Source organism: Astatotilapia calliptera, chromosome 1 (assembly GCF_964374335.1).
Source record: "Astatotilapia calliptera chromosome 1, fAstCal68.1, whole genome shotgun sequence".
NCBI lineage: Eukaryota > Metazoa > Chordata > Actinopteri > Cichliformes > Cichlidae > Astatotilapia > Astatotilapia calliptera.
In genome coordinates, this window is record NC_137422.1 from 25,155,985 (window position 1) to 25,182,477 (window position 26,493).

Genomic DNA, 26,493 nt, shown 5'->3' on the forward strand with positions numbered 1-26,493 from the left:
AACCACTCATGATTGTCAGCTAATAGTAAATACACAAAAACACTGTCATCTTCACCTCCTTAAGGTGACACACAATTTCAAAGATGGCCTTAAAGAGGAATTTCATTAAAGGAGAAAAAAGAAAAACATGCTCACTCTCTCACTCTCACATCTACCTACCAACCTACTTACCAAAAATCACACCCCCCCCCCTTTTTTTTTTTTTTTTCTTTCTCATGTGGCTGTAATATTTTGATAAAATACTAATGTCCTTTCCTTCTGGCTGTTTTGAAATTAAAAATGCTTTGAGGATTATGCCTACCACTTTGATTTCTCTATTAAAACTGTGTTTTGCTCTATACAGCCTGAAGAATATATTCAGTGCATGTAATAATAAGGATACATAATAATAAAAGACAATAAAAGATTGTTTATTTGCTCTTAGAAATATTTCTTGTAATTTCTGTTGACTGGCAGAGCTAACCTTTTACCAGTGCGTGAAGTAAAGAAAATAACTGAAGCACTTTGGATACAGTGCCAGTCATAAGCTATTTAAGCAAATGAAATGAGAAAGGAGCTTAAGGAGACTGTCTGGAAACTGGTAATTATGTTTCCTTTGATTTTCAAGTTCCAGCTCACCGAGTGAGTCAGGCAACTTCCTGGATGCAGTTTACTGTTGTTTACTTCTCACCGATAAGTTATGGTACTAAATTGTGACAACACATCTGGTGAATATTGTAAAATTAAATCAGCTTTTCACTACAAAGGGAACAACATCAGATGTGCTTTGTGAAAAAAATATTTTCAGTAGATTTCAGTAGATTCATAGTAGCTAGAAATCTGGCAAAGATTAACTACAAAACATGTCATTATTTATTTAATAAGAAATAAGACAAAATGCAGAAGCAGTGTGTGAAAAACTAAATACATGCTTTGTGCTTCCATAGGAATTAAGAAAAAAAGTAGAAGTCAGGTGCACCTCTATATAGTTTTGACAGCTTTCTAGTCATCATCAGGGGTAAAATCAGTAGTGATCTTAAGAGCTACATCACTCCATTAGCATGGTAGCTTTATATGAGAGGTAAGTGTGTTAGCCTAGCTACTAATAGATAAACACTGTAAAATTCTAGTTTTTTGTATATGTTTATGTACATGTACATGTATCCCCCCCCTCCTCGAATGTCTCCCTAATTCTGAGGTCTCAAGGTTGGCTAGTATGGCCACCGTATCTTTGGAACCTTCTGTCATTAACTTGACCATGAACTCCTATGTATACGATAGCATTATACAGCAAATGTCAGGTCATCACTCTGAAAACCAAAACATGGCCAACATTAAAACATTAATTAAGCCGAACATAAAAAATCTGAAAATATAGAAAATGATTACTTACTACAAGTTATTGCTGTTAAATGTGGTTCCATATGCTTCTAATTCATGGAGTGAACTATGTTTTTTATGTGCTGCATCTTCATTTTGGCTTCATTTTTTTTTTTATAAATGATGAATGATAATAAACAATCTAATTGATTGTTTGGTTGCCTTTATCTACTATTAAGACCCGATGAGGACTAGATAAATTTTTATTATGTCCTGACATGTAAAACCTTAGAAATAAAATAATATGCAAAACTTTAATGTGTTTGCATTAGCTTTTTGTCTTATATTTAGTGCTCTAAAACACTAATCTTAAACAGTAATAAAAAAGATATTCTACAGATAATATATTTTACTGTATACTGTTTAACACAGTTTTGCTCTTTACTTACTTACTTACTTTATCTTGAAGAGCTAGTGTTGTGTACTATAGTTGCTAAAGTGATAGAAATCTAGCATATTATGAAATTCTAATTCACATTCAAATTAACTGAATTGAAACTGATGAACATTTTTCTATGGAATAATTTTTATTCGTAACATTTAACATACTTTTACTTACAGGTATTTTGCCTAAAAATGAACTGTCACTGCACATCAACTGACAGAACAATACATCCTATTCAAAAAATAGAAACAAAAACCAACAAACAAGTAGAAGATATCCCATCAAAACATGACCTCATGCACCAATTCACAACCAAAAAAAAAAGAGAACAGTATGGCAGTTCAACTGGTTGTAAGTACATTGTGCAATTACAGAGACTCATCTCATTAAAACAAGACTATTAAAAAAAGAGCAATGAGTTTATAAACTCAGGAACAGCTCAGACCTAAAATATCTGCCTGTGCTGGTTCTTTTTCTTATGGAACATCATAGAAAAAAAACATCCATCTTTGCAGTCATTCAACATGCAACTGATCCAAAAGAGCAGAGCTCAAGACAGTTTGTGTCTTTCTTTTCCATAGGTATTAATGCATGTGTTTATTTTTTTATGCTAGGACCATATATGAGCAAAATTCTGTATCACATCTGCCCAAAGGTACATATAGCACAGCCTTCGGCTTATTTGAATTGTTGCTCATGGCTACGGAGAAGGAGGTGTCTTCAGAGAATTACAGGATCCTCCCTGGCTACTACCTGTGGTCCCCTGGTACTGCAAGAGAATAAAGCAGAAAGATTGCAATGATAGTTAGTGTAAAAGAAACAAACAAACAAAAAAAACCTCCATCTCTATTAGTCATATAAACAGATGTACGATGATATCAAATAAATCTAGAGCCAATCCTACCTTTTTATCTTGGAACAAATGTACTCACCACCTACAGAGCGATGAATTGGGCAGTGAAACAAACACTGTATGTCTGCCATTTCATTTTTTTGATTTTTGGGAGGTCAGTTTATTTATGCATTCACTAAATTTTATTAGCATAGACGTTTTTTCTATGGCACCTTTTTCTTGCCAAGTCCAAGTGAAAGGATAAAAGCTTTTATAGATAAAGTGGTTCATTTGGCATAGAAACACATGAACAGACCTGCATTTGAAACCTCACAGCATAAAAGTACAGTACTGTTTTGTGAGTAGCATGAGAATAAACTGACTCAAAATTGGGCAGGATAACTATGGTTTCTTTAGCATTCAGTGAATTTGGCAAAGATACTCATTAGGTTGACCATCATTGTAAATGAACAAACTGAAGACCGATCATTAACTAAGAGCAATAAATGTTACATCGAAAGCAAAAAATAGAATTTTTGCCAGACACCATATTTCAGAAATCTGCTTATTGGCACTTGGGGAGTTTCATCCCTTGGGAAAACCAATCTTACTCCCCTTGCTGTTACCAACTAAGGGAATGCTGCAAATCAGACATTTAAATGCTGTTTATTAACTTTTTATAACCCTTTGATCTCAGCTACAATGTCTATCTCCTGTGGAGAGGGCACAGAGTATCATTTGCATGGAGGTTGGCCAAAGATTCTCAGTTCAGGTATGTATTTGTAACCTGTAAAACACAGTTTTGTCAAAGCAGTATTACTATCTGAGAAAATATTGTCAGATAACCTCAACAACTACATCATATTCAGTTTATGAAAGGTAAACAGGTCTTACCACTGGGCTATTCAAGAAATAATGTGTATCCATAGAGAGAAGGTTCAGTGTGCAGAAAGTGATGGGTACATAAATACTTACCTTTGCTGCAGAAGAGGCAAAAGTGAAACGAAGAAGGAAAAATATAAAGCCTGGAGATATTTTTGTCAAAATTGAACCTACTTCCCCACAATGGCTCCTGCACATTTTCAAGAGGCTTGGAGACTTTCCAAGTAAAGGACTTGTATGTTGAGTGCATCCACAGATGATGACTAATGTCACTGAAAAGCCTGTGACTAAACTTAGGCTGCTATTGGAACTTGAAAATTCATAGGTCATCCCAATAATTCTGTAGATGTAGAGGAATACCTAAAATGTATAGTAAATTCTAGTCACTATTACACTGTGTAAATACACTTAACTTCCATGGGTTAAAATGGTCACGTCTGTTAATTATTATGACTTGAACAAGGGTTCAGTAGGTGTTTTGATATTGCTGGATAGAGGAGCACTGAACTTGCAGTGTGAATGTATGTATGAATGTAGAGAACTATCTTGGTTTGTGAAGCTCTATGGATAAGTTCACATATAAGAAACTGAACACCCTTACCATTCACTCAATAGAAGTAGCTTAGACATTTCAAACTCACAATAGTTTCACTCCACGCTAGAATAAAGTACGGCGATTAGTGCATGAGTTTTATCGGTGGCTTTAACCTGAAGGATATCTATTTTGCCATTCACAAAACATGCTGTATTGTGTCAGTGCTTTGTCCACTATGTCTACCTTCCCTCTTCAACAGCTAAAAAAAAGATTTGGGATAAATATTAGGGATATCATAATCTCAGAGACGATGGTATAAGGCCAAGTCATACTGGTAAATTACAAAGATGACTACAAGTTCTAAACTAGCTTGTATTTGTAGAAAAATAAACAATTTTACAGAAGGCGCTACATTGCTATGGAAACTTTGGCAGCCAATTTGATCTCTGGTGGAACAGGTTATATTTTAGCCATCACACACAGATATGCAATTTCACATAAAATAGCATCACCATCTGTGGACTTTTTGGAGAGAGCCACTTTCTTTTTCACTGAAAATGATTAAATCAGATATATAATGTTTTTGAGCTTTCTAGGCTTCTTGTCAATTCTGGCAATAAAGTGATTTCCATGAAATGGCAGACATCCTCTCTTTTTTTGCTTTGTTATAGCTTACAACCATATTCCCTTTACCACTGAACAAAAATCTTTTCACAGCCGCATTCTAACAACACACTTCAGTATCAGTGAATAGTAATGAGCTCAGTGTGCCTTAATAACTGGACAGTGATAAGCTTCCTACCCACTTGCACTTTCTTTTTCTTTCATCTGTCAACTCTAACCTCAATTAATGATAAATGCTTTTTTATCATTATGTTTATGTTATAAATATTTTATACTGCTTAAACTTCAGGAAGATGGCCCAACCGACCTGAATACCTCAAGCACCAGAAACCCAAGAAAGAGGAGGAAGCATCAATGAAGGACAGGCCCCTGAATGGTATGTACCACTGGCACATAGATGAAGTGGCTGACATCCAGAAATCCTACCAATGGCCAGACAAAGCTGCACTGAAAGACAGCACAGAGGCAGTAATCATGGCAGCACAGGAACAGTCTTTAAGCACAAGATCCATAGAGGCTGGGGTCTACCACACCAGGCAAGACCCCAGGTGCAGGCTGTGTAAAGATGCCCCTCAAACAATCCAGCACATAACAGCAGGGTGCAAGATGGAGAAGTATCAAGGGCTCAGAGAAGAGGGTGAAGGTAACAGTGGTCCCAGTGGTAATCGGAACACTAGGTGAAGTGAGTCCCAAGTAGGATCTCTGTCCAGAAGAGGGCAGTCCTAGGAACAGCTAAGATACTGCGCAGGACCCTCAAGCTCCCGGGCCTCTGGTACAGGACCCGAGCGTGAAGCATAGACCCCCCTCAGGGGAGAGAGGGGAATTTTATCTATCCATCTATCCATCTATCCATACATACATACATACATACATACATACATACATACATACATACATACATTAGGGGTGAAACAATACATGTATCGATATTGAACCGTTCGATGCAGTGCTTTCGGTAGGCATATGTATCGAACAATACAAAATTTTTTATCTATTTTATCAACTTTTCTTCTGACGATGCTGTCTGTGTTGAGCGCTCAGTGGACTTCTCCGCCTAGGCTGCACTGTCGAGCACAGATCCACTGAGTGCAGCGCAAGCTAGCAAGGCAGAAGCTAAGCTCATTGCAACATGGCAACTGCCTCAACGCTACCTGAAATTGAACCTCCCCCACCCTCATTCAGATCTGGCGTTTGGAACTATCTTGGTCTTCATGTGAAGTATGACCCTGATGGTAAGCGCGTCATGGACAAAAGTAAAACAGTATGTCAGATGTGCCACACAATGTTCAATTGGTGGGAACTAGTGTGTTAGCGCAGTTAGCTCGTTAACGTGTTGACGCCACCCAGCCCCATGTACGGGCAACCCGTTCTCACTCCCAAAGCGTAACATTTTACGCTAGGTGACAAATCGTCACCATATTACGTTTTCGGCTACCCACCACGTTCCTAAATGACGACCTCGGAAAAAGAGGAAATATGAGAACCGTCTGGACTGAACCTACACATGTTCGCTCTTTTTCTTCAAATCGCTTAGAAACACGCTATTTAACATCATTAAAGTATTTAGTATTTAGTATTTATTTATTTATTGTCATTGTCAAGAACAATGAAATTGCGTTTGGGGCTTCCATACAACCCAAAAAAAAGAAGAAAATAATAAATACCCCTTAAAACCCAAGTGTACATATTTAACCCAGTGTGACTCCAATGCAATAAGACAATCCTTAGCAATAATGTTCGTAGAAATTCAGACAAAGACCTGAGAAACATGACAAAATACAACAATGCAACCCATTCAATATTATTGTACTGTGAGATATGATATCAGATATGATAGTTATCTATTTAAGAAAGACGGGGGGGCAGGAGGGGGAAGAGAATAAAGATATGATGCACCAATGCAGACCAGTTCATTGCTATTAAGAAGTTGGATATGGTTATTGTCCGTGAGAGGGGGGCAGAGAGTTCAGGAGCCTCACAGCCTGTGGATACAGGCTGTTGGCCAGTCTGGATGTTCTGGCCTGTATAGACCTGTACCTTCTCCCTGAGGGCAGCAGATGGAAAAGGTGGCGCGCAGGGTGATGTTGGTCCCGCAGGATACTGTGCACCCTCCTCAGACAGCGAGTGGGGAAGATATTACTGATCTCTGGCAGACTTGTTCCAATAATTCTGCCAGCTTCTTTCACCACCCGCTGGAGTGCTTGCTGATCGGCCTTGGTGCAGCTGGGGAACCACACTAGAAATCCATACGTCAGAACGCTGCTGATGGCACAGTTGTAGAAGTTCAACATCAGAGATCTGGGAATGTGTGCGCTCCGCAGTCTCCTCAGGTAGTAGAGGCGCTGTTGGGCCTTCCGTAAAACTGAGGTGATATGGTTGCCCCAGGACAGGTCCTCGGTCACAGTTACCCCCAAGAATTTAAAACTGCTCACCCTCTCCACCGCCTCACTGCCAATGAAGAGAGGCAGATGGTTGTTATGGCCCCTCTTCCGGAAATCTACAATGATCTCCTTGGTCTTTTTGGTGTTTAAGACCAAGTTATTGTCGTGGCACCATGACTCTAGTTGTTGCACCTCTGTCCTATAGTTTGTCTCATCATTGTTGGATATAAGTCCGAGCACTGTAGTGTCATCTGCAAACTTAACAATGAGATTGGACGCGCAGGAGGAAATACAGTCATGGGTGAAGAGAGTGTATAGCAGAGGGCTCAGAACACACCCCTGAGGGGCACCGGTGTTGACCACAAGGGTGGAAGAGGTGTTCTTACCCACTCTGACACTCTGTCTACGGTTAGTGAGGAAGTCCACAATCCAGTTGCACAGAGAGGAGTTAAGTCCCAGTTGGTGGAGTTTGGGACGGAGTTTGTATGGCCGGATGGTATTAAAAGCCGAGCTGTAGTCTACAAAGAGGAGCCGTGCATAGGTGTTCCTGTGTTCCAAGTGCTTCAGTAATGTGTGCAGCACTGTGGCGATCGCATCCTCGGTTGACCGGTATGCAAACTGGTGCGAGTCCAGGGATGGTGGAAAAGCAGCTCTGATGTGTTTAATGACCAGTCTCTCCAGGCATTTGGCGGGAATGGGGGTGAGTGCCACAGGTCTGAAATCGTTCAGACATGTGACATTTGACTGTTTTGGGATGGGAACGATGGTTGCTGCTTTGAAACAGGATGGTACCAGTGAACAGGACAACGAGGTGTTATATATAGAGGTGAAGACGTCCGTCAGGTCCGCAGCACAGTCTTTTAGCACCCGGCCCAGCACTCCATCCGGCCCGGCCGCCTTCCTGGTGTTAATGCTCCGGAACACACGCCTCAGCTCATGAGTGCTCAGGACCGGAGCAGGGTCGGTTGAGGGGAGAGGGGACAGGACAGGGTCGGTGTTCTCCCTGTCAAAACGGGCATAAAAGAGATTTAGATCCTCAGCCAGAGTAGAACTGTCGGCTGAGGGTGATGGTGTTCTTCTTTTGTAGTCCGTGATAGCCCTGATGCCCTCCCAGACCTGCCTTGGGTTTGTGTTGTTCTCAAACCTGGCCTCGATACGCCTCCTGTGCTGCTGCTTGGCAGTCTTGATGCCTCTTCTCAGGTTGGCCCTGGCAGCACTGTATGCCTCCTGGTCCCCGGATTTGAAAGCGTTGTTCCTTGTTCGAATAAGTTGTTGAACTCCGTGTGTCATCCAGGGTGGATTATTAGGGAACACACGGAATCGTTTCCAAGTTGTTACATTGTCCACACAGAAACAGATGTAGTCCAAGACAGTGGAGGTGTAACTGTCCAATGCGACACGATTGTCAGTGTCCTGCACCTTGAATACATCCCAGTCTGTGCAGTGGAAACAGTCCTGAAGCATCGGAATAGCGTCCTGCGGCCATGTTCTCACGGTTTTGGTTGTAATCCCAGTGCTCTTGATCTTTTGTGTATATATTGGGTGTAGCAGAAGGGAGAGATGGTCTGACAGACCCAGGTGGGGATAAGCCTGGGCTCTGTACGCATTCGCCATGTTGGTGTACACCTGGTCCAACGTTCTATCTCCTCTGGTAGCACACTTCACATTACGGTGGAAATTGTGAAGTACAGATTTCAGGTCCGCGTGGTTAAAATCCCCAGCCGCAATAAAGACACTGTCTGGGTGTGCTACCAGGCTGTTATTGATGCTGCTGCTCAATTGTGCTAACGCTAGCTTAGCATTAGCATCTGGTGGAATGTAAACAGCGCAGATGTAAACGGCAGAAAATTCCCGAGGGAGATAGAATGGACGGCACTTTAACACCAACAGTTCTACCTCTGTACTGCACAGTTTTTCCGTTACCGTGACGTTCGTGCACCAAAGGTTGTTAATATAGATGCACAGCCCCCCGCCAGTCTTCTTACCCGAGTCCGCAGACCTGTCGGCTCGATAGGCGGTGCGGCCTGCTAGATCGATAGCCGCATCGGGAATGGCGCTGTCCAGCCAGGTTTCAGTGAAAATCATGCACGAACAGTTATTAAAAGTCCGTCGAGTGGCGATCTGCAGTCGTATTTCATCCAGTTTGTAACGGATTGAACGGGCGTTGGAGAGGAATATGATCAGGAGTGGTGGTTTAAACGGACTAGTCTTTAGCCGTGCCCACAGGCCTCCCCGCTTGCCTCTCTTCTGCCTCCGCTCGCAACGTCTCCTCCTGCGGCTTGCTGTTGCGGGTAGCCCCGGGGGTTGCTTAACGATCTCCGGGGGGATGAGATACTCGGATGTTAGTTGAAGATCTCCACGGCTTAGTTGTAGTAGATCATCTCTGTTGTATTGAAGTAACCCCAGACTGTGTGAAATAATACACAGTACCACCAAAAGTGCAAAAGTGTAGGAGCTCCGGGCCGCTGCGTCTGTGCGCGCCGCCATCTTACAAGTGTTCATACTCTTACCTCGGTTAAGGTCAGGAATAAGGTTATGGTCAGGGCTAGGGATAAGGTTAGGTTTAGGGCTGGAATACAGGGCTGGAACGTCTACTACCGCGGGAGCGTCATTGCACTGGATTCCAGCCATAACCCGCCGCGTACCATAAGAACGCCGAAGGTCTCCTTTCGCGTTCCTCAGGAACGCCGCGGGACGTGACAAAACGTCGACATGTTACGCCTCGGGAGTGAGAACGCTCTGGTACGGGGCAATCCGCGGTAACTTGTTAACGGAGATTTGCCGCGTTATGGCGTTAATGTCATTTTAACGAGATTAAGGCTGACAGCACTAGTGGGAACACAATGAATATGACTGCATGTTTACGCCGACATTATCCTAGTGCAAAGACAAGTGGAAGCAGACAAAAACAACAAGCACACATGCTACAAACTTTACCCGAGTCATTTAGACAGCCGTTAGCACATGATTCTCTTTATGGGCACCTGATATGTTTAATATGCTGCTGAGAATACAGCCCAGAAGAAGCGTATAGTATAGCTTTTATTTTGGAAAGAGACATTTCTCTGTAAAAAACTCTCTTTTCCAAAGATGAGTGATTCCTCGATCAGATAGATTTATTTATTTTTATTATTTTGTTGTTTCAGCAACATTAAATTTAAAAACTGTACTTTTGAGTTAAAATATATATTTATAATTTTAATAAATGACAAATTAAAAAGGCATGAACATTTTTTTTCTCAAAAAAATATCGAACCGTGACACCAAAGTATCAAACCAAACTGAACCGTAAATTTTGTGTATCGTTGCACCCCTAATATGTGTGTGTGTGTGTGTGTGTGTGTGTGTGTCCACACATGCCATCTCACCTCAACGAGAGGATGCCAGTGGGCGACAGGTTTTCGGGGATATGTAAGCATTTCACTCCAGTGATCTCGACCGAGGCTGTCAGCATCATTGCCGACTCGACACACACCAATGACCTCATTATGGCCTACTCTGTAGACCCAGGAGGATAAGGGAGAAAGAAAAAATATTATAAGTCCTCCCATGCTTTCCAAAAATAATAATGTCTTACATATTGTGTGTGAAAACCACCCAAGACAATATGTTACAGAGACAAAGAGTTTGAGGAAATATTTGCAAATGTTCTTGGAATATATTTTATCCGCTTTTGCCAAGTATAAATTAAACATTGACCCATGCAAAAGATGTAGAAACTACTCTATAGAAACTCTCGAACCGGTCATAATCCATCACAGCAATCAAAAGGCTGATCTGCTCTATGTTTTCTGGAGGGACATCAAACACAATGGCCTCATTATAGACTGGATTCAGAGTGTTCCTCTTTGTTGATGTCTTCCTCTTCTTCAATCTGCGACCGTCACACATCAGTGAAACTTTCACATATGGATCTATAAAAAAATGACACAAACAAGAAAAATTAACTTGATTTACATTTGGGATACCAGTGGGGTGCTGCAGTTACAGTCAGTATCAGATTTTAATTACCAGATGCACCAGTGATATCCATGGCCTTGAGGTTGCGAGCCTTTATCATGGTAATGGTCAGTCTGCCCGCAGTAGGCAAGTAACAAAGTGAAAACATCAGATCCCCAAGGTCCACATTATCCTAAAAGACACAAAAATATTTACTCTAAAATGAGTTTGATTGTGTATTATTCTGGTCATTTATTTACAGTGTACAACTTTTCTACAAATAATATTTTCTGTCATATTGCTCCAATTAAAGCCTCCCATATTTCACCCGGCACAGAGGCTTCAGTTCAGCTGCTGCTCACTTATCGCTAGTGCTTAAAATAACTCCACAAAAGAAGTGTGAACCAGGAAAGCACACAAATATGTGTGGTAAAGACACCTACAGTAGAATCTCTTGCTGATCTGCTGCTATGTTGGTGAGATTGTGCTGGTATTTCAAAGCACGTGTCATCAACTCATCATCATCATCTGATCATTTACAAAGGTAAGCTCAGTAAATTCAACTGAAGTGCAAAAACAACAACACTGAAAACTTAGGATCAACTGACTTTGCTGCTCCAGTAATTGTGATAATGACATCATATTACTCAACTGCACTGAGAAATCTAAGACTGAGATTTGCCCCATATTGTTATGAAACTCTCATACTAAAAGTAACAAAGACCAAGTAGGAATGTTTTTTGCAGCAGCAGGTCAATGAAAAAAACAACTCAAAACAACTCTTATGTATGCTAAGATGCCTTTTAAATTAAGATATTCAAAATAACTAATTTGGTATCCAAAGTATAATATATGTTAAGTGCTAGTTTTAGAAGTATCTGTGAAAAGGGAGATGCAGAAATCTATCAAGAGGGACATCCATACAATTGGCAACAATTTCTATAGCATGTCTTAGGAATGTCACACACACTTGGACACTATTGAGTTATTATTATTATTATTTTTTTGGTTAAGCTAGAGAAACTGATTTGGCATTTTGTGAGTGTGTATTTCTGTGTTGTTTTTTGTTTTTTTCTGAGAGAGAGAGATCACCCATGAATTGCACTTGTATATTTTGCTGCAATCATGATCAATTACTCATCAAGGCTTTTAAATGTGAAGGATGAATTAACTCAAAAAACCCTCCAGAAAATGCATCCCACATCCCAGAACTATCTGTTTTACATGATTCATGGTCTAATAATTGTGATACAGGTGGGAAACAGATTAGCACTGTGTTTTACGTGCTCCGCAAAACTTCTTAGGCATCAAATAGCATGTAACATCTGCAGGTTGAATGTCATGCTCAGCGTTTCTGATAATCAGGCTGGTATGCCACAAGTATATTCTGTATTTAAAAGCTCAAACCATCAAATGTATTATACAGCTTTTGTTCATACTGAGACTGTCATTCTTAAATCCAGTAAAAATAACACATGTTCTTCATTAATCTACAATCTGCTTCTATTGCAGAGCTAAACAAGCTAAAATCTGGCAATGACACATCAATATGGCCTGTCCCACTGGAAATCAAGACTTAATGATAATTCTTTATTTTCTATCAAATAAGCTCTGTGCACTGGTTACAGAATATCATGTCTATGTACTGGTGTCCAAAGATAATTAGCTCATTTATGAGGATATATGTGTGGGGCATCTGTGTCAATCTCTGAGAACAAGCATTTGTACAAGTGTAAGAGTCTGTGTGTACTCTGTGGGTTTTTTTTTCCTTTTTTTCTGTTTGTGTGCATTAGCTGAGTGCTGTGAAACTGACAAAAACTGAACAGTGTGAAAATGTGAGAATTCCAGATTCTGTTAATCACTGGTTCCCATCAACCAGACGTCACACACCATTCTGTTCCAACCAGGCAACATTGATTAGCAATCAGTTAAACAGGGCAAAGGTGCACTGATCCAGTAAACATCCATATGTTGATGGATCAAAACAATCCCAATACTTTTTGTGAGCATTTTCCCCCGAAGGCTCTATCTGGCATGCTCGTGTATCGTCATGCTGTTTTCTCGGCATCTCCTCCCCCCTCTTCATTTCTCACTTTTATGTTTTCCAGTATCTTCTGCCTCAAAAGCTGTTATTTTACTGTCTGTGAATATCTCAGCCATTCTGAGCACTCTATAGAACCCATTAGCACTACATTCAGAATGCGTATAATATGCATTCACATCTAATTACTTTTTCTGAGTAAGCTACTTCTTTTTTGTTTTACTTTAAACAATTTGTTTGCGTACTAAAAGTTGGACACAGCCGATGACTTCGTCACAGCTGGGTTAAAACAGGTGTGTCCGTGTCTGTTTATGCATTTGTGCGTGTGATGAAGAAAGACCGAGACATGTTGAGGGAAAAAAAGGCAGGCAGAGATAGATAAAGAGAGAGAGACAGAGTAAAGACAGAAAGAAGAGACAGATTCTGTCAGTATTTTTAGAGGCCATGAGTAGGAAGCCATTAATGGTCTTTGGCACACTGTATGTGAGACTTTATGCACTAAAACCTTAGCTGCTATCAGTAGCCTGCAAATTAGACAGGCGTGGACTATGCCACAAATTTGAGCTCTGCGTTGTGATAATTTAAACTGACACAGCAATAAAAAGCACAAAATAACACCACATATCTAAATTTCGATGAGGTGAAACAGACGAGATCAAAAGGCAAAAGAAAACTGATTACTGTGCCTTTACCATAGACAATAAAATGCATGGATAAATGTGGCAGCTTTGATGAGAAGAATATAAAAGCATGCTAGCCATACAGAAAAGTGAACATTATAAAATACATTTAATCACTTTTTTGAAATAATACCAGAGATTATAAGTATATATGCAGTAATACTCACTTAATTACATATTGCTGTTGTGAATAAACAATAAATATGTGTGATAATGCAATCTTAAGTTGCATGTAATGAAGTTCTAACAAAGAATGAGCATTAAAAACAAACAAATAAAAACAACCACAACAAGTGCGTGGTGTTAGATTTAATATTTAATTGATTCTCTCCCATCTGTATTACTGTTCTTAATCTGAATGAAAGTATAATTGTGAAATGAAAATCTAAATTCAGTGATGGAGCTGCTTATACTAGAGATGAAAGCATAACAATTTGTTTTCCATTACTAATGGCCAGTGCATCAGGCACACAAACTCTGCTAACTAATGTGCTCTCCTTATTAAAAATGATATGGCTGCAGTGCAGACATTTGCAAAAGACGTAGCGATGTAGCAGACAAGCCTGGACGCCAACAGAGGCAGATGATGATTCGCTTATTAGATAAACAAGAGACAGACATATGCACAACATAGACATACAGCTGCTCAGTCAAATACTCCCATGCTTTTTTTTGTCTGCTGTTGAACTGGCTGCATGTTTTGCTCAAAAGTCAATTCTTAAGATGAGAAGAATTGACTGAGATGAGATGAGTCTGTAAAACAGTTCATTCTTAAAGGTCGGCAGTGGTCAAAATATTGTTTTAACGAAAAGCGCAGTACATTCGGTTATAGCAAAGCTGCAGCACTGCTAAAGTAAGCCCAGTTGCAAAGACACTCCACATCTTATTAAAATCTTTTTGCTGAGAAGGTTAACTATGTTCCACAGTAAACATTTATTACAGTTTCCAGACTGACTCACCACGGCTGTTCGTGTTGGACTGTCTTATTGCTTATTAAGCAATGTTGCAATGTTTTAACTAAGATTTATGCCCTTACACAAGTAAAATCATAACTAACATAGTGACTGGGAATTGATCTCATCTAAATTCAACCAATAGTTTTCCTTTACACAGCTGTGCTTTATTGATCTTGTTTTATTGAGTTCTGTTGCCTAAACTGTTTCCTGCAATCAACTGCAAACAGAATATAGGGATCAGTTGCATGTTACAGCTGTTCAAGCTCAATAAATGAAATGCCTGTAAATAAAACAGGCCAACATATAAATACCAGTGCTGTATTGTGGTGTCTGAGATCTTTCACCTCTAAAGGAGATGAGCAGGAACAGTGAAAAACATTATAAAGATCTTAAATAGCTAATAATGTAAGAAAGAAAGAAAGAAAAATGGTGCGTATGTCTTGTTCCCAAACCAGTTTTCTCAGTTTTTTTTTTAAATATTTTTTTCTCCTGTTCTCCGTTTCTTTCTCTCTCACACACATTTGGTCTTATAAGGACGTACATACACTGACAGACACTCTCTGTGCAACTGTATGCTCACTTTATAGGTCTAACAGAAACTGGTCCTAACAAAATGAGATTTACTAGCACGCAGTCAGTAAGGTAACATGGCAAGAGGCCTGTAATCCTGTTGACCTTAAAAAGTCTCAAAGGATTTAATTTACTCATGGTAAACAGGTCGTTCCAGCAGAGCAAACTGAATTTAGATAGGTGGGAGCAGATGCAGTAAAAGTAATTGCTAATAAAATGCCTCAGTCCTTCACTTGTGTCATCTATTTGTAATATGTGCAGCATCAAGGATTGTTAAAGAAAAAGGAAGGTATAGTATTAAACACTATTCTAAATGCATATTTTTTAAATTAGTATTCCTTCCAAAAACCATATTTAATGAAAAATCTATTGCTAATCATTCTCCGGGCATGTAAAGGCAATTTTAAAAAGCATATAATATCAACACTGATGCCATAGATGTCTTGTGTAGTAAAATTTTGCGCTCGGGGTCACTACATCTGTTATTAAACAGATGCTTTTTTAAAGTCTTTTCATCTCGACAGCAGAGAGAGACAGCAAAGTAAAAGAAAACATCAGTTTTCAAACACAGGCCTGATCACCTTAACTAATTTTTGTCCTGTTTTTTCAGACCTGACAAGTGATAAAAGGAAAAAAATTCAGTACTTTGTACTGCCAGTGGGAGACAGAGGGACAAATTTCGAACTCTCCACACAGCTGTCACACACAGCCTTTGTGGGGGAAAAGTTAAATATAACCTGGCAGCTCTAAGTAAATATGACATAGTTTTGAGTGAACGTTCAAACTCACCGAGGAGACATACTGGATGTCTCGACAGAGTTTTGTCTCCCTGGGGAAATCTGCCAGATCCAGGAAGTTGTCCACCACCACTTGACCAATAATGTCATGCCGTGAAAAGCGGTCGAAGTCATAGACACTGAAGTGTAGCTTTCGTGTAGGAAGCTCAGAGTATGCCACAGGAAACAGGAAGACCTCATCAAACACAGGGTTGAGTGTCTTGCGGTGCACCTTTGTCTGGTGCTTGGTCTTTCGATCGGGCAACAGGTAGATCTTAACATAAGGGTCAGAGGTACCGGAGAAGTCCTTGGCCGGGAGGTCCTCTGCTTTGTGGATCTTAACTATTAACTGTTCTAGATCACAGTCATATTTGAGGATAAAATGGAGGCGCCCACAACCTCCGTCTCTTCGACTTCCTTCGTCCCCCTCAAGGGAGCGCTGTTTGTAGAGCTCGGGTTTGAGGCGGCCCAGGCCCAGGCCCATTCCGGTGAGGGAGTCCTGCCTTTGGAACTGGGCCACGTTGAAGTCTGGGTTAGAGAGGTTCATGTGTCTACGAATGGACCCTTGACTGTGCACAGAGGAAATCAACAGAAAACAAAATCATACAACATTAACACAATGAAAAGAAGGAATGTTAAAACATCAGCTGCATATTTTTTGAAGCAACCTGCATAATGAATTGTTCTGCATATCATAATTTATATCTAGTGCCAATGCTGCTTTTCACTTCAAGAACATAGTGTACACATAGTGTGCTGTATTATACATTTTATAGTCTAGCAGACAGAAATTGTTGTTTTGGTTTCATTATTGCCTTATAATGTGTCTGTTTTTTATACTCACATCTGCACATGACATTTAGTCATGTTTCAGACACCTACACTTAACAAAATCCACATTTCAACCAAGCCTCTGAACTACCTAACCCTAATCATAAATAAGGTGTAAGTTGTTTTCCTTTACCAAAATCCTTAAATGTATTATAGTTGATGCACAAATAGAAAGTAAAAATGTGAAACATGTTGGCAGGAGTCATAACTAAAGTCAAGTCCAAGTCATTTTGTCTTTCATCTCTCTTGTTCTATTGGGAAAAGTAGCAGAAACAATTAGTAGTTTGAATGTTAGCGTTTTTAACAGAGATCATAATTGTTAGGGGATTTTTAGAAAATAAGGCCAGCATATCTTATGGGAGCACATAAATCAACAAATACCTCATACTGACCCTATTTCAGACATTGAGCATCCAGAAGGTGGGGGTTCAGTGGTCTGTCTCTGCATTCGGGGGTTAGTGTGAACTCCATTTTCCCTGCTTTTACTCTGGGCATCCAGTGGTATATCTGGAGATGTGTGGCTGATCTTCATAGCTGCCTCTGGTGTGGCCATGACCACAGGTGGTGGTGATACAGGAGTCACCGGAGCCTCCACTGAAACAACAGATGCCACGGGAGTAGGCTCTCTGGCCATGGAACAATGTGATGATTCACGGCGGTTGTGCATCGGGGGGTCCACAGCTGTGTAAACTGGCTGCCTGGGTGCAGACTGTGATGCCAGAGGGCTCATAGTCGGGTTGAGGTGCCCATGGGCTTCCTTGGTGGTGGGGGAAAGCCCACGCTCCCTCCATGGTATCCAGCAGAGCTTCCATGAAACAAAGAGGGAGACCCCAAAGAGGGCCAAGCCACAGGCAGTCACTACCAATGACAGCAGACTCACAGATATGTCTGGAAAGAGAGAACAAGATCTGACAGTGAATAAGTCTTCTCTTTGCTTTGTTGCACTCTGATTTTTGATATCATCATCATATATAACCATTTCATGATTAAGTTACTCAGTAAATGTTTTAAAAATACTGCATGATGGACATGTCAGGTACACAGCTATAGGTCCTGTTGGATTTATTTTTTTCTTTTCTAACAGATTCTCATAAAGAATGCTCAATAAAATCAAAATTATGTACAGTAGTAGTAGCAGTATTTAACTATCCAATGGAGGCTCATATCTGCACTCTAAGGGTAGTGTGCCCCCCATGTTTCGATTTCATTTCCTTTGCTGATAATTATGGTGAAAAAATGAAACTTTAAAAATGATTTTTCCACAAAAGAGGTGCAAATACAACAAAACCAAATATAGAAATGCAGCATTACAACCACAGATGACCACAGTTCTTGGTTTGTTGTTGTTTTCAGAAAATAAGTTAAAATATTTTTGTTTTAACATGACAATTCAGAAATTCTTTTCAAGCATGCACATGGCATTTGACTTTTGCTTTGTGGTTTTTCTTGTGTGTATTTGCAAAGCAGCTATTGTCATACAGATGAAGATTACTTTTTTGAACTTGCTTGGATTTGTCTGTTTGCAGATGTTTATTTGAGTCTGGTGAGCTCTCCTGGCTTCCATAGGAATAACCAATGAAGAACTTTGAAAAGAAATGGTAAATGGCCTGCATTTGTATAGCGCTTTACTCAGTCCCCAAGGACCCCAAAGCGCTTTACACTACATTCAGTCATTCACCCATTTACAATGGCAAGCTACATTGTAGCACAGCTGCCCTGGGGCGCACTGACAGAGGCGAGGCTGCCGGGCCCTCTGACCACCACCAGTTGGCAAACATGGGGTTAGTATCTTGCCCAAGGATATTTGGCCTGGGATCAAACCACCGACCTTCTGATTAGTGGCTGACCTGCTCTGCCACCTGAGCTACAGCCACAAGAAAGCAGAACTAACTCTCTTCCATGAGTATAATTTATAATGTGAAACTGTCAGTGAGGTACATTAATTGCAAGAATTTAAAATGTTCCCAGTAGTTTGATAAAGTGCTAAACCCAAGGCGCTTCATGCTGCCTGTGTGGTTAATGCATATTATCATGTAAATAAATGAGAGGGTATAAAAAACAGCTTGCAAGAAAAACATTTACAGGCTGTTATATATGGTCTGTGGTTAAAAAAAACAATTTGACAAATGGGGAGGGAAGGCGTGAAAGTCGCAATTTATACAAAACAGAAAAAAAAACATTCTGAAAACAGATGAGTTTATAAGAGAAATACTATCGAATCCCAAAATTCAAGGACAAGATCACTCATGAAGCTGCTCTACACTGGTACATGTAGGAGTTTAAAGGGCTCCTAACAGCTACTCTAGCTCTCCTGTTAAATCTGTGGATCCACAAAACACGTATAAACAAACTGAAGATGTCACTCTAAAGATAACAGCTTTGCAAAATTAAAGTTACTACTCGGTTGCTGTTCACACATGTGCATCATAAACTGTGTGATTATATATAAGCAGTACTTGTGGGCAACACCAGGAGTAATGGCCGTGGGAGTATAAAAAGTTTTACCAGCATATCAATCCAGGTCTTCATCTATCAAGTTCATAGTTTCAAAGCATGACACTGAATAATTCTTCAGTGCATTGCATTTGTTTACACCAGCCCAGGGTGTGCAAGTCACCATGGAAAGGGAGATGAGGTGTGAAGCAACAGAGTCATCAAGGGCATCTGAATCATCTCTGCTCTCAAGAAGCAAAAGCACTAAAAAAAAAAATAGAAACTGCTGCAATGACTCTGAAATAATTACATGAACTTTGCAACTTTATTGCAAGTAAAAGGAATTTTCATCCAAACAGTGATAATATACTAAGTTACATTACTATTACCTGTCTTTTCTTAAATGATCTTTACTTTTCTGTTTTCACTGTTCTACTTTCCCTCTTTCCAGAAGCTGCAAATGTCCCCGAGCCTCTTTCTGGCTGTTACAGTAAAGGGAGGTTCTTTCTCTCCACCTTCACCAAGTGCTTGCTTGTTTCCTTCTCTCTAATATTGTTAAGGTCTTCTACCCCATACAATATAAAGCACCATAAGACAACTGTTGTTATAAGCAAATAAAATTAACTGAAGTCTTGTTTTGGATCATAAGGACCCCATGGAGTATTAACCATTTGCCTCAAATTGAGGTAAGGGTATGTATGTATTCACATATATTAGATGTATTAACCCCAGAAATTTGTTAATTCTACTGATATTTAAAAACATGTAATAATGTTGTGCCTTTTTAAAAAGTGCTGTTAATGTCAATCAAGACCATGGAAGATATGAAAAAAGGTTACATTTAACCATGTTTTACAGCTGGAGTCTCTGAGATACCAAACTGAAGAAATGTGGCTCTGTAGGGAACTTTAAATGTCACAAGTTCAAACACAGCATGTGTAATTTTCATAAAAATTAATTGAGGCTTTAATTAAAGTTTAAAGTTGTTAAAACAGGCTTGAGATGGTTTGCATCCTAATTGGTGTTACAGATATGCACACAATTTTGCTTTGAAAATCCCATGTCATGTTTTTGAGTTACTGTTTGATATCTGAATTTGAACAGTGTGTTTTTATGCACCGTTATTTGATGATGTAATGTCACTGAAGCAGACCAGAACAATCTTATAAACTCCTTATGTCGGCTAATGTCTTAGTAGTAGATATTAAGTTGGGATGGGTCTGTCATGAAGGAAGCGGTGACGAGGATCCAGATGCTGGACTGGCTGAGAATTAGACACAAATTTTAAAAAAAGACAAACAAAAAAACCCAAATTAAAACAACCAATGAAAACTATCAAAGTAAAACAGGAAACAATCCAGAACACCTACTCAACACGGACACAAGAAAACAGTGAGGAAACAAAAATGATAATCAGCTCCAGACAGAAACTAAAAAGGCAATAATATCTCATAACTGAAATAAATCACAAGTATATTAAACCCAAAGTAGGAACCAAAAACACAAACATTTAAAAACAGCAGCAGTGAAAGCAGAAAAGAAACCAGCATTATTGAATATTTAACAAGAATCCAAACCTTCAAAACTAACCAATCCCAGGGGCAATGACAAGGTCAAAATAAAATAAGGATGGAGTACGCATCTGGGATTGTATAGATTTTAAAGCTGTTATGCATGTGTAATTATGGAAATATCAAAGGCTTACACTTTCTATATGCTGAATTCCCTCATTCCCTAAGCTCTTATCCATCCTTGAGCTTCTGTGAGGCAAAAAATTATTAAGTGGTAATTACTTTAATTGTTCATCATCAAGATAACAGAAGAAATAAATGCTGTTCATAACGTGGCCAAATGCACTGAATAAGTACTGAAAAAATACTACACATACTGACATGGTGCTTTACCACTGCATTGTTAACAACCGTCTCCAGTGCATCATTAATGGTCATCAGTCTTTTTTTCCCTTTTACTCTTATATTTTGTATTATCAGGGCTACCGAGACTCATCATTCAGTTATTTCTTCATCTCTTGTATGTGACGATTTTGACCAGCTATGCACCCCTGTCACCATAGTTTCAAAAATCACATTAAATAAGAATTCGAAAATCTTGATCACAATCATTCAGGTTATGCATGTCTTACAAGACATATAGTTTTGAAGTCCCTTTTTTCCCTATTAGTTGCAGAAAACCTGCTATTAATGCTGCATCTCATACTATTATCGACTAATTTAAGTGTCTGCTTTCACAACCATCTCATGGCCTGTGATTATAAGAATTACATAAGATTTGGCAAAGCATTATATCATATGTTAAAAATGGAAGTGGCCACTTATATAAGTATATCATGTCCTTATACACATGACCTTATAAAATATGTGCTGTATGTTTGATTTAACCAATAGAGATAATGGGTAATTAGATGCAGTTTTCGTATTTTTATTCCATATGGTTTTCTACACTGCCACGCTTCACTGAGCTCCCAGCACCGCAGTCACCTGTCTTGCACCCCTTTCCAAATGCCATCCTCTCATTGGCCAGGACTAAGGATTCTTCTGGTTTCCCTTAACTAAAGATGACTCTGGTTTCCAGCAACCATCCTGTCTAGCACCTTAGCCGACAGCCAGAACCATCTGAACTCTTCTGCAACGTCAGTCTCCATTGCTCAGTCCATCTGCCTGACCTCTTCTGTTCTGGCCCACCAGCAGAGGTCTCTTGTTTCTACCCTTTAAGTCCCCAGGGTGTCCACCTGAGCTTTCCTGCTCTGCCACTGTCTGCTGCTTCCTCTAAGCTTTGATACCAGCTAAACTGACTCCCAAATCCCTCTTCTAACCAGTTCCCCATCATCTCTCTTTAACACATGATTTCTATTAATTTAATGTAACGGTCTTTCATCTTTGAGGTAATTTTGCTTATTGAAAAGCCCAAGCTCTTGCACAGTGTTTTGAATAGAACCAGTCTGCTGTATCCACCTGGCTGTATCTATTTTTGGCTATGCGAGGGCAGCGATACAGATTATTCCCAGTTTATGTGCTGACTATGCAACAGGCTATTATTTGCCCATAGTATTATAGCAGACATATCCTTTGTCCCTTCATGTATGCGAAGACAAATCTGGCTTGTGAAGACTGGAATAAAATTTTCAAAAGAAAAAAACTCAAAAGTGTAATATTGGTGTAATCTGTATTAAGTACATTAGTCATAACAATGAGTGAAGTTTTTAGAAAAAGCAATGATTGTTTTCCTGATTAACCTATTACTGTTAAGCAGAGCATGTTATTTTATTAGCCTATAAAAGCTCCAGGAAATCAAGTGATTGGTATGTTGATACATTTAACAAAAGGGTAATAATCATGATGTGTATCACATCAAGGAGACTTTCTCCTCATGAATACCCGAACAGATAATCTGCTTAGACACAAGCAACAAATGTACAACTAATGCACAATTTATAATTTATTTATCATTAATGGCTCTACAATAAGTTTAAATTTCATTGCAACACAAGGCATTTGATTAGATGTAGCATTTGCTGTTACACAGTTGGACTGAATGCATTATTTTATTTTGGATGAAAGTAGCTTATATTAGAAATGTTAAAGCTGTACACTAATCCGAATTGTAGCTGACAGATATCATGTTACATTTAGTTGAAGCAAACTATTTCCTGAACTCATCACATTCAATCCTCTCATTTTGTTTCTTTTTAGTTGCACGCTATAGCAACAGAACACCGTACCTGTCAAGATCCACTTTGTTTCTTCTTTTGTTTTTAATGAGTGAGATTAATAATCATGAACTTTAGAATTTTTGCATATAAACTTCTGCTCCCACTTACAGAGCTGGGCACAGATTTAGAGCTGATTTCAGTCTGTCTTGAGTGTTTGGTCTGACTGATACTACAAAGAAGAGCTGCTTTTAAAAATATGAGAGGACTCGTGATGAGCTGAATCACACCTGACACATCTAATGTAAAGATCACACTTGTAATTAAGAGTCTGAGGCTGACTTTTTGTCATGGTAAGAGTATTAGATAAAAGTTAATGAGACTACACATCAATTGCATGACTGTTTTAGTCCAAACAGCCAAAAGTGTACTTATTTGGCAATAAAGGTTTTTGCACTTTTCACTATATGCTGTTGGTAAGGTAACCCATCCTCCAAATCCCACAGTCCTGCAATTAGGACTGGCTCTGTGTGTGGGAGCTGTCATAAGACCTTGCACAGGAACACAGACCAACTGTCCTTTCTGCACTGTGAAATTCTGTGAATACCAGAGTATGTGTGATTTGAGAGAATAATGTGGAGAAATTGAGGGACTTGCCATCTGAGGATGCTGAGCCCACAGTCGGTTTGGCAGGCCGCCCAAATGCTGCCTGGTGGAGAAGAAGCTATAGACATCTGGAGGGATTTAAAGACTACATTGGAACAAAGAGGGTGGACCAATTTTAGTGCACAGGACCTTCAAAGGTGCAAAAGTGTAGGAGGCAAGCAAGTGCTGAAAAGGCAATATATGTAATGTCTACTTCTGGGATGTTATTTTCCCTAAGAATACCTCTCTGTAAGTAAAAACTATTGGAAATGTAATATGTTACACATGTACAGTAGGTGGTTCCAACTTGTTGTCCCCAATGTTGTAAAGGATGATGCATTCGAATGCATTTGCATTTCTGCAAATATGTTTTTGTTTTTTTGTTTTTTTTACTTGCTTATTGACAGATGAAAAGACTAAATCCACTCGTATACATATCTGTTAAATATAAAGCTTCCCTCATAAACTCTGAAACCTGACTCTGTTCCAAGGTAACTTAATCCTCCTACCGTATCTCTAAAGCTGATTAATTGCCACAGTCTGTTAAATAATCATGCTAGTTTTAAAGTGTAAAAATTAGAAGCTGTGATATGTGCTCTGAACAGTGGAAGACACATTTTTCTGTTCCTGCAAAAGCTAAACTAATTGGCATTTGGCTTCAGCAAGACAGGCATTGATTGATTGACCACAGTCATTGGGATTGATATTAAACTTCTCAACATACTCTCTGTAAGAGTGTCAAGAAAGGTATCTTTCCAAGTGGGTGACTAATCCATTAAAAGACATGTTACACATCTTTATTTTTCTTTCATGTTCCAGTTTTTATTTCATTGATCCTTGATATTTTATGATCTTTTGAGAAAATAGTTGTAAATATGTTTACGTAATTGATTTAAATCAAATCTGAAGTCAAAATGATGTTTTATGTTTAGCATATTTGTAAAAAAAAACCAAAAAGATATATATATATATGACCGGTACACCCACAGCTTCAACTCTAGCTGAAAGAGTAGCTGTCCTCTGCCTTGTACTTATTTCCTTTGTTATTCTCTTATGGCTTTCTTCCATCACGCTGAGTGATATATGCCAGCTGGAACAGAAATTAAACCCGTAAGCCCTCTTGATAGCTAGCCCCACGGGCTACCCACATAATTTCACTTTTGAAAGTGTCAGTGTAAAAGACAAGAGAAGATCGGCCTATATGATGAATGAGGAAGCAAGAAGAGAGCTGGGACTTTGGGGGATAGTTGAAGTAAAGTGGAAAGGAACAGAAGGGAGAGCTTGGGGGTTGGAGGAGACTGACAATTCACAAAGTCCTGTCACGTGATGAATAATCATTGATGCAAACTATGGAAGCAGAATGAATGCAGTGGAAATGTGCAGGAATTACGCTTTCTCGCGCCTCCAAATAACGCTTTCTCGCTCGCTCCTTCTCTCCTCCGCACACATGCACACTGACACTAATTTATGCATGCCATTTAGGCGAATGTGTTTACCCTAAGTGTTGATAATTATGAAGCGAGAGTGGCTAATTCTAAATCTAATTATAAAAAGCAAATGCTTTTAGGTAAGAATTTAAAAAAAAGAGGCAAAGTTTCAAAGTAGTATGACTCAATGTTTGTGACATGTCAGTAAATACACGATGCAGGGCAACTCATCCAGTGAAACATATCTGATGAGTGTTCACAGACTAGCCTACACGATGTCACGCCAACCTCGTGTGATAGAAATGGGAAAAAAAATGGAAGAAAAAATGGACTTCCTCGAAAAATGCATAGTTTAACCGGATCGGTGAGCTAACTAATGTGAAAAAATAATGTACAAGTCTAATTTTTCTTTGATATTATAGACTAATCTTCGTCGTGAAGTAGTCGAGCCAAGCTTGGACCACCTATAGTGTGCTTTATGCGTGCGATGTTCAGTGAAAGAAGTCATATGCGACTTCACTTACATTGAATTTAGTGCAACCATTGAATCAAGCTTGCAAATGATGCCTCACCTGAATCCGTGTAGCGTGGTCTGGCGAGATCTCGGAAATAGTAGATAAAATCCCGACAGTTTTCATTCTGCACTTCCCCCTTAGAACAAAGATCTGACAAGAGTTCGAGCGCCTTTTGACAAATCTCGTCATCTTTGTCTCCAGGCATTTCCCACCAGCATCCTTATAAAGGGAAGGTTTCTTAGGCACCACCACACCACTCCTCCCGCCTGACAGTCACCTATTCCACGCTACTCAGCACACAGCTTCAAGAGTCAGCCACTCTCGGCACGCCTTCCCACACGATGGAATCGACAAAGACACCGTGTATTAGGAAGAACGAGAAAAACACTAGTCCAAGTGCAGAAAGCAGAAAAATCCTATCAGACATGTGACGTAAAAAGAGTTTTTGTACAGCATTTAGTCAAACGGTCCACTCTGGTCCTCACTCTGCTCGTTGAAAGCCACCGGTTGAATCCGCGCACCGCCTCTGCGGCGCCGTGCGCTGTCCAACGTGCTGAAAATGTGTGCACGGAGTGTCTTTGCACAAGGCGGTCCTGTTGGCCGTAATCCGTTATCTTTAAGGTTTCGAACAGTATCGATCGCCGGGAAAGTTGAGCAGCACTTCACTACAGTGAGAAATAGCTGGATTCGCCAGCACTAATACCGATAGCATGCCTCTATTCTTTGCTCCGATGAGGCTGGTGTGGTTTTACGTGCCCGCACATGGCCAATCAGAGAATGACATGGTTTTTTTTGCTTTTTTCCCCTCCACTTTGTGAAATCACTTTACCCTTTTACATTTTAAATGTTTTAAAAAGCCTACAAGTTTGGTAAATCAAGTCAAGAAACGCACCATTCACTTGGAGTTCCTGCTGCAGGTAATTTTAAATACCTTTTCCCCCTGGTGCCATCTTATCTTTGTCAAGATAACTGCTACAATGACATCTACGATTTGTTTTGTCAAAGACTGGACGTA

The 26,493-nt window shown here is 39.6% G+C and overlaps 1 protein-coding gene across 1 annotated transcript; it reads right to left on the reverse strand.

The window, feature by feature from the left end:
• Nucleotides 1–1,863: 1,863 nt before the first annotated feature.
• Nucleotides 1,864–26,344, reverse strand: syt9a (synaptotagmin IXa). The gene is made up of 7 exons (XM_026169983.2): nt 25,536–26,344; nt 17,184–17,679; nt 15,974–16,529; nt 11,010–11,130; nt 10,741–10,912; nt 10,367–10,496; nt 1,864–2,513 (listed from the first exon to the last, which is right to left on the reverse strand). The coding sequence occupies exons 1-7, from the start codon at nt 25,681–25,683 to the stop codon at nt 2,445–2,447; spliced, it is 1,692 nt and encodes a 563-aa protein (XP_026025768.2). The 5' UTR covers nt 25,684–26,344; the 3' UTR covers nt 1,864–2,444.
• Nucleotides 26,345–26,493: the final 149 nt, after the last annotated feature.

Coding starts and splice junctions, on each gene's coding strand:
- syt9a (XM_026169983.2), bottom strand. CDS start 25,683: ATGCCTGGAGACAAAGATGACGAGATTTGTCAAAAGGCGCTCGAACTC. Junction 17,680..25,535: donor ACCACGCTACACGGATTCAG/GTGAGGCATCAT, acceptor CTCTCTTTCCAG/ACATATCTGTGAGTCTGCTG. Junction 10,913..11,009: donor GGATATCACTGGTGCATCTG/GTAATTAAAATC, acceptor ATTTTTTTATAG/ATCCATATGTGAAAGTTTCA.